Source organism: Amphiprion ocellaris, chromosome 9 (assembly GCF_022539595.1).
Source record: "Amphiprion ocellaris isolate individual 3 ecotype Okinawa chromosome 9, ASM2253959v1, whole genome shotgun sequence".
Lineage (NCBI taxonomy): Eukaryota > Metazoa > Chordata > Actinopteri > Pomacentridae > Amphiprion > Amphiprion ocellaris.
In genome coordinates, this window is record NC_072774.1 from 29,921,609 (window position 1) to 29,930,464 (window position 8,856).

General features: G+C 39.8%; 1 protein-coding gene across 2 annotated transcripts; it reads left to right on the plus strand.

Annotated features, from left to right (window-relative positions):
- Window positions 1-30: 30 nt before the first annotated feature.
- ebag9 (estrogen receptor binding site associated antigen 9) lies at window positions 31-8,493 on the plus strand. 2 transcript variants are annotated; one of them, XM_023267259.3, is made up of 7 exons: window positions 31-324; window positions 723-821; window positions 2,232-2,313; window positions 2,474-2,638; window positions 4,266-4,376; window positions 5,216-5,307; window positions 6,642-8,493. In XM_023267259.3, exons 2-7 carry the CDS (start codon window positions 739-741, stop codon window positions 6,757-6,759), a joined length of 651 nt encoding a protein of 216 aa, XP_023123027.1. In that variant the 5' UTR covers window positions 31-324; window positions 723-738; the 3' UTR covers window positions 6,760-8,493. The 2 variants fall into 2 exon arrangements, with proteins under 2 accessions (XP_023123027.1, XP_023122944.1); XM_023267176.3 differs by having other exon boundaries at window positions 32-324; window positions 726-821.
- Window positions 8,494-8,856: the final 363 nt, after the last annotated feature.

An 8,856-nucleotide genomic window follows, 5' to 3' on the forward strand; every position in this document is an offset into this window, starting at 1 on the left:
TTTTCCAACAGCACCTGAACGCAGCAGGGTCCTCCCAGTTCAAAGATGGCAACCATGGCACGGAGACGAGCGACGACACGAATTTAGGAGTTTATTCCTGAAACCGTGCTGGGATGTAGAGCTGCTACATGCTTGCTTTTGACATGACAGCGATATAATTAGTCCCTGCCAATGTGTCACCTTAGAAAGACTTTTAAAGGATTCAGAAATATCATGTTTTCGTGTGGGCTAAGCTAGCAAGCAACGGTTAGCACATAAATGAACTGGTCTGTTCTTCATTCAGGAAGAAAGCGACCCTGGTACGGTTTACTGACACCTGGCAAGGTGAGTATGCAATTTTGTGATAGCTACGGTATGCAAAGCTTGAAGTAAGGACATAATTTAGTTGTTTTATCCTAACTAAAATACTGGTTGAACTTGTATTATCTAACGTTAGCCTCAGTCCAATCCTGTTCTGTAATTAGAAACACATAAGCAGGGTAGTATTCTAGTAGGAGGGTAATGTCTCGGCTCTCCAGATTTTAAATTACATCACCGCTTGTTGGAACATAATGTGCATGCACGTAAACACATTACTGTATAAGGACTGACTTCTGTCCAACGTGTAAATTTCATGCTACCCTGCATAACTACTGCTTAAGACTTGATGTACTGCACACTCTGGACGAGTGACTGTGTGCCCATCGTAGTAAACTCAAACATGTTCCTCTTTTCTTTGCCAGCAGCTCCGTTTTCATCATGGCCATCACTCAGTTCCGTCTATTCAAGATCTGCACATTTCTAGCCAGCTTACTTTCTTTCTTTAAGAGGTTGATATGCAGGTAAGCACAAATGAATGTTCGATTAGTACATTGTCCAGTACCCTATATGCATGCCATTGTTTAAATGGAAGTTTGGTTAGGCAGTATTACTTATTTGAAAACATATGTATTTCAAAAGATTGAGGGTTATCCCTTTATGAAACTGACAGGATCTACTGGTGAATTTTGCATGCATTTGCACCACAACTAGGTGTCTCTTTAAATATATGCTGAAATGACACTGGAATCCAGCTACAGATCAGGGATAAACAAAAGGTAAAACCTGCATAAGTGAGTGGAGAAACACCATAAATACAGGTGCTTTCACACACATGCATTGCATGAATCAAATAAGCAATTATCAGCAAGTCTTAGTGTTTTAAATGGTGAGGGGCCCTGTTGATTTTTTCCCCGGATGCCAATAGGAAAACATTTAAGTGACTTTGAAAGAGGGTTCTGTGTTTGGACATGGGTGGCAGGAGCTTCAGTCTAACATACTGCTCAACTGGCTTGTGTTTCAATCAGTAAATACTGTCAAAATTGTGGTCTACACAGCACACGTTATGAAACTGCCTGTGCATTAGTGAGACATGTAAGGAAAAACAGAAGAGCAGCTCTTGTTTAGGTGACTAATAGTGTTAATACAAGATATGATCAGACTAGTCAGCCAGAACAGTCTGTAAACAACTGCATAGAAAGTGATATTATCATGGGACTACAGGTGCATAAACCCCTGATTACAAAGAACAATGCACATTTGGGTGTATTGTGATGCAAAAAACATCTGTGTTGGTTTACAGGGATGTAGAAAATAAGGATATGGTCAACGGAGTAATGCTTCACCATATTCTTAACAAGTGTTTCAGTGCTTGGGAGTCATTCACCAAGAGAACAGTGAAGGCCTGAACCCATAACTCCAAAAGTTAATGGCTCTTGTGGCTCTCTTATGCTGTGTGGAGCATTTTGCTGACATGGTTTCGATCCTATTGTCGTATTAGAGAAAAGAGTCGATGCAAATCCATACGATGTTGAATACAAACCTTTATCCTGTAAAAAAGTATTTCTACCCAGATGGGAGGAGTCTCTTCCAGAATGACAGTGCCAGTTTTCTGTAGGGAATGAGGGCTTACTGAATGGTTCGATGAGTAGGAGAATGATGTGAAACATATACTATGGCTTTCACAGTCACCAGATGGGGAGATTTTAAACCTACACGTCAGACAGCGCTCTTTGCCCCAACACCTTACTAAGACAATTAATGTTGGTTTCCTCTCATTTGCCACCTGTCTGTGGAATTTTGTTTATGTTCTACAATGGGTTCATTTGTAATACTTAAGGAAAATTAAGTTGACAAAGTTTTGTGACATTCAGTTGCTGCTTTTCCTAGTATTGTATTAGTTCCTTTTGACTTTATATTTTATTTTAATACAGGAGTGGAAGGGGTCGCAAACTCAGCGGTGATCAAATAACTCTCCCTACAACAGTGGATTTTTCATCCTCTGTACCAAAGCAGGTCAGTATTGTGTTGATCAACAGCACCTGCCCAGAAAAATTCAGGGGCTGCTGGTCAGTATTTGTAGAGGTATAAACAGTCAAAATAACGTCTAGTTTTTCATGTGCTGCTGTCAGTTTACATGTATATATTTGACTTCAAGTCGTATTTTGTTATCTAGTCTGCACAGCCAGAGATTGAAGAATGGAGCTCTTGGGATGAAGAGGCTCCTACAAGCATTAAGATTGAAGGTGGCAACGGAAACGTTTCCCCTCCGCCCAATGATGTCGATGACGAGCCTGACTACTTCAAAGACATGGCTCCCACCATCAGGAAAACGCAGAAGGTATGTCCACAGACAGTGCAGCAAAGGTCGGATACCAGTTTGATATTTTACTAAGACTCTGAAGTACATGTTTGAAAAGTCGGTGTCTCTCTGGCATTGTATTACGTTGTAAAACTGTCTTTGTAAATCAAAGAATTAAGGTGCAGTTGGCTCCCTTCTAGCACTCAGTTTAACCATTGTACCCCAGTTATGAGGGACAATAAGGACAGCCAACATCAATCTAATGTAGGAAAGATGGAAGCAGTCACGAGTGTAAATGAGTAATAGTTGCTACACAAAAAAGAAGCCATGCCTGGTGTGTGGGCACACTTTGGCACGATAAACACTAGCAGTTGGTTTCAACATCTAAAATACAACTATGTTACAGATTATGTTGTGTTCCATGTCTTAGAAAAATATAGATTTATAAAACATTCATACCGAACCTGACAACTTTACAGACATAGCAGTCCATTACAGGTGAATATTGAGGTGACTGTGACCTTGGCAATTAATTCTGATACTTAATTATAGTTTCCATTGTGGAGCCTTACTCTGAGATACTGTATATAAAATGTAATTTTTTAAAATTCTGTGCAAATTAGTTGAAAAAGAAACAAACCCTGAAGTGGTCACATCACCAAAAACTGTGTTACTACCCACCTAGCCAAATTTGAATAAAACCATGAAGCAGGTTTCTGTGCTCTCAAATGCTGGGGACGTGTCCACTGAAGGCACAGATCAACAACTTTCACACCAGCCCCAATGAACCGTACCAACTGTGCAAACAGACCTGAGTGTGTTTTAACTGGACCTAACAGGTTAGATGTGAAATCACAGACCTACGCTGGAGAGTATACTCGTCACTTTGCTGTTATTTATGTCATTAAAAACTAAGTACACAAAACAGCTTACACTCTTTGGTGTGCATGCACTGCTGACTGTGACGTCAGATGTTGGCAGGATGGAAAGATGAAGGCCATAGAGGCAGATAGTCAGCCCAGCCCCTTTCACCTGTAGCAGATTATCTGTGAATCCCAGCTGTCTCAGGTGAAAATTTGTCTTCAAATTCTGGTATCCAAAGAAGATGGATTTGCAAAGCTAGCTATCACACGCTAGATTGCAGGACGTGTAATGACTTGCAATTGAGGATGAGTACCACATGTGTGATCCTGTTTTTATCATTTTAGGTGGGATGGGAGGCGTCATGTAGAGTACGGCTCTAGTTCATCTTCATGCCAGGATTTATGAGTCAGTTACCAAATCCTGAAGAGAAAAATGATGAAAAACCGTTTAATGGTCAAACTTCACAATTCGGCACTACATAGTTTATAGTCTTTTCACACATGCAAGTAACTGAATGTCCAAAATGGATTTTTAAAATAACGTCAGTCAACAATTAAACATTCAGTGAATGTGTAGGTTGTGTAATAAAAAGTCTTGAACTTACTGCATTGACTTGTATTTTCTGTTGATCACTGCTTCACTGAAATATCAAGTTAGACCAACAAATAAAAGTTAATCAGCAAGTCTAGTATAACAGGAATATCAGCTAATCTTTTCCAGAAATGGTTAACCAACAATACAACACAGAGCAGTTAGTTTAAGTCTGAGTTCCTCTCCTTATTCTCTTGTTTCCACATTGAAGATTGTGCTGAAGAAACGGGAGCCTTTGAACTACCTGGTGCCTGATGGCTCAGCAGGATTCTCCAGCAGGCTGGCAGCCTCTCAGGATATGATCACCTTCACTCCACCTTCAGTGAGTTTCATTTTTCTACTCTGCAAAGTTCAGACAGGTTTCTCTTCCTCACACACCAACGGTTTTAGTTGTTTGAAAAATTTGGAACTAAGCAAAATGTCTTCTGTTGAGTAGTATAAAATGAAATACAGTTCTAATATATTGCCTTTCAATGATTCCACATAACAAAAGTGGATGTGGAAACATTCAATTACAAACCCATAAAGTAAGGATTGGAACATGGACTCTAGTCCTGATCTATGTATAATGTGTAGTTTACGCTCTCTGTATATTACATTGTGATTGCAGATTTATCATGTGTTATTAAAATGTGGGAATGTTTGATAGAAATCAAAGGAAAGCTAAACGTGTTGTCATTCATTCGACTTGTAAAGAACTTTGCTGAAGTTGCAGGAGGCAAGATTTGAATGTAAGAACACACTTATAATATCAGTCAGAATGACAGGAAAACTATTCATCAAAGTCCCTGTTGGTCTTAAATCAAATTCAGTCCACACATTTTAACAGACCAGCTATTACACTGGTCTAAAGAGTCAGAATTTTCCTCTGATGTTCATGAGTAATTCATATGTGTCCCTGTGATGCCTCTGCAGTCATTGCAGTTAGGGGTAATTAATTAAACTAGAACAAACATGTAACAGGAGGAAGCGTACATCGTCTTCCATGTAGTCCATCTCTGGTGTAGCAACAGGACACATGTAGAATAACTGACTTGTGACTGACCATAATACATTAAGTGAAATGCTCCATATTGGTCTAATTCATGAACTGTAGTAATAGAACTGCTGTACTCACAGTAGCAACCTCACAGTGTAATCAGAAACTATTTGTTTGAACAGGCTGAACTGGGAGAAATGGACAACTGGCAGGAGGACACAAACGCCTGGGAGGACGAGTCTGACGCTGCCTGGGAAGCAGAGGAGGTGCTCAGGTAATTGGTCAAGAATGCTTCTGTGCACAATGAATACCAGTTTGTCAGCTGAACCAACCAGTCATAAAACAGCTTTAGCAAACAGCCACAGAAGCTTCATGTTTGATATGTGAAAAGAAGAAAATGAAACCTGTCAGCCACACCTCCTCCACCGTTCAAATTTAATTTACGACCACAAACGTGTGCATGAGAGCCAAGAAAAACAAATCCAGCCACAACCACTAGCTCGTTGTAGCATTGTAAAATAGCTGTAATGAGTTGTCTCATTATCTCTACTCAGGCTAAACTAACGCAGACTGTCATGGTAAACAGTTGGTCAGAGAGAAACAGACACAGCACTGCCAAGGAGAACAACAGCACAGCTGGCTTGGCTCACACTATCAAATGTTTTAAAATCCCAACAGATTTAGAAATCTAGTTGCATTACGCACATAAGAAAAAACTTCACAGATATTCCTCTCTATAATCTCAGTCGTGCAAGATTTGAACATAACAGCACATCACACACTGCAGGATATTATTATGGTAGTCCTGCCACAGGGAGCAGAGCAGTGCACCATGATGTGATGTCATGGGGACGCAGAAGTAAACGAAATTAGCTAGAACAATAACATACTTTGCTGTGAGAAACAAAAAACTGAATGAGTCTGGATGAGAAAATTATTGTGAAAATTAATTGGGGCAGCCCCTATAAGTCTGTGAGCAGTTTTGGAGGTGTAAGACTGGATGTGTAAACCCCTCACATTACCACATAATATCGGTTCAGTCAGACACCAGGTCCCAGACCAGATCTCTGTTCTGATTATCAGGAGGGGTGAAACAGGGGTTTTAGCAGTAGTAAAGCTTCTGTAAATGCAATTTCAACATGCAACAGAGAATGCAAGACTACAGACACTGGAACAGTAAGAGAAAAAAAAGGAGTAACACAAAGTTTCCTCTCCAAGTGTAAGTCTGTTGGTTTCCACTGCAGTGCTCCAACATAGTAAACCATGTTTCCAAAGTGAGGTTAATGCCAGGGACAAGTCCCAGTATTGACACATGCATTTTTTTTGTGACATTGCAGTAGCAGTGCATGTGAATGTGTTATCATCTACCCTTGTAACCATTTTTTTATGAGCGACCTGTTTACTCGTGCCTGTTGTCTATATGAGAAGTGTAGGTTCATGTGATGGCCAGCAGGTGGCAGTGTACACCATTATTACAGCAGCAGTGGTAAACAGAACAGGGTTTGTTTTCCTCAGTTCCAGGTGACCCAGCTTCTGTTGACATGCTCCGTAATGACAGTGCTTAAAACTGTACCTTTTGTTTTCCTCTTTTTTTTTTTTTGGTAACAGACAGCAGAAAATGGCTGAGAGAGAGAAGCGGTCCATGGAGCAGCAAAGGAAAAAAATGGAGAAAGAGGCTCAGAGAATGATGAAGAAGGAGCAGAAGATTGCTGTCAAGCTCTCGTAACATTTTAAAAATGCTCAGTTTTGAGCCAAAGGGATCCGGGTGGAGGCAAAGACATTAGATCAATCTTTACTCTATCTTTAAAGTCATCAAACCAACCAGGATTATCACCACACACTACTTACCTGTTAGCAAACTGTCCTTCTCCTTCTGTTTCCGCCAGCAGCCATTTTAGTGTGTTTTCCATCTGCAGCAGTGTAAAATGCATCAGTCCTGAGGGCAGGTAAATGCACCAGGGTTAGTTGTTCATGTGAAAAGGTCATTTTGGCCTTCAAGGGTGAGTTCCATTTATACGATCCAATTCATCTTAGGTTAAAGGTTGGAAGCAGCTTTAGTAGGTTTAGATTCTTATTAAATCTGTCAGGTAGTGTAGGAACATGTTCTGTTTTGGTTTTTCCCAGGAAGATTTGTAAATAAAATGGTACCTGTGCTACCTTTTTGAAACTCAGATAGGCAGTACAATTCCCTTTCTTTGTCTATATTATGACCTCAAAGGACAAAGGTGTGTAATTTATTTTATGCATCACTGTATACCAGTGACATCCCTCAGTTTGCTTAATTATTGTGTTTTTTTAATTTATGTCTGTCATTGTCTGAGAACTGATTTTTTTTCTAATGAATGTTGCTTGATATTTCACAGTATCACCCTGTGCTGTACAGCCCTTATTTCACTGGAAATCTGCATTAAAATGAAGACTGGAGATTTTCTAAATGAGTATAGATGAATGACCATAGACTAGAATCTATCCCAACTCTCTGCTCCAGCTGTGGGTTCCTATGGTAATCTCATGGCTGTTGATCTGCCACTCATTCTCCTCTTTTGCCAGCACTAGATATTGGTGGAAAATACCCAGTGATGAATGCATTTTTTTTTCCTTGGAGGAGAGAATCTTGCTGGTTGCTGTTGAATAGTTGATATACTGACTATGCAGATGGAGTCTTTATAAAACATAGATCACCATCACAGTGGAGTCTCAGAGCAGCTGTCTCAGCCAATAAGTAGGTGGAACAACAAATGTTTGTTTCGTTGCTCATTTAAAAATATGCCTTCAGTTAATGTTTTTGACTGAGCATCTGGTTGTTCATTATTGTAATGAAATTCCTGGTCAGTGTTGGAAAAATAGCTACCAGTGCAAGTGTTGTCATGGAAACACTGGCAGGTGGAGCAACTGAAATGTGCTGACATGAGACCACATATCTTTGGTCCATGGCTTATGATAAATGTCTAAAGCAAGTAGAAGGAAGCAAATTTCTGCCCTTAATGTTAGGATTACAAAAGGTTTGCAAGTAGTGTGATGCCTCTGGGTTGATGTAATTTATCTAATGATTCATTGATACATTCAGAGATGCTGATACTGTTAATGCTTTGATGATAAAGTGATTATGAAAATGATTAGTGCATGACCGGCTTTGACAGTATAATTGCGAGCAGGTGTTCATTTCAAGGGAATTTAACAAACTGTCTGTGTGGACTTGTGTTTTCTTTTGAAAATCTTTTCATTGAAAAAAGGCTCATTTATTCTGTCTTGCACATATTTTTTGAATCATTGACACCCCCCTTTTTTTCCCCAAACTTTTTCACTGTATGGCTTCATGTTAGAAATGTCCGTGGCTGAGCACAAACAAGGACTTACATACAGTAATGAGTCCATGAGCTCAGTCCACATTTGGCAGATTGTGTACCTGCTGTATTAGTCCTACACAGGTTTTTAATAAAATGATGTGATTCATACATCAGGAAGTGAATAATTTTATTACCCCACTCTTTTAGAATTACAACATATAGATTCGTGCTGCTCATTTATCCATAGTTACTCTGCCAAGGAGGTGGAGCCTCGGCAGAGTTATGTGATGATCAGCGTTGGTTCGTCTGTCTGTTAACAACATTACTGAAAAACGGACTAATGGATTTGGATGAAATTTTCAAGGAAGGTCAGAAATGACACAAGGACCAAGTGATTAGATTTTGGCAGTGATGCAGCTTATAGTCTGGATCCACGCATTTGTTAAAGATTTCTGTATCATTGCCAGATAGCGGCACGACGTCACTGTAACCATGGACCTTCCAACAAGACAGTGATCTGAAACATACACAGTGGG

What these genes read in the sequence shown, in the direction of transcription:
- ebag9 (XM_023267259.3), top strand. Translation starts at nt 739, where the DNA reads ATGGCCATCACTCAGTTCCGTCTATTCAAGATCTGCACATTTCTAGCC. An exon ending in CATCCTCTGTACCAAAGCAG is followed by an intron (nt 2,314 to 2,473) that starts GTCAGTATTGTG and finishes TTTGTTATCTAG; the next exon opens with TCTGCACAGCCAGAGATTGA. An exon ending in TCACCTTCACTCCACCTTCA is followed by an intron (nt 4,377 to 5,215) that starts GTGAGTTTCATT and finishes TTGTTTGAACAG; the next exon opens with GCTGAACTGGGAGAAATGGA.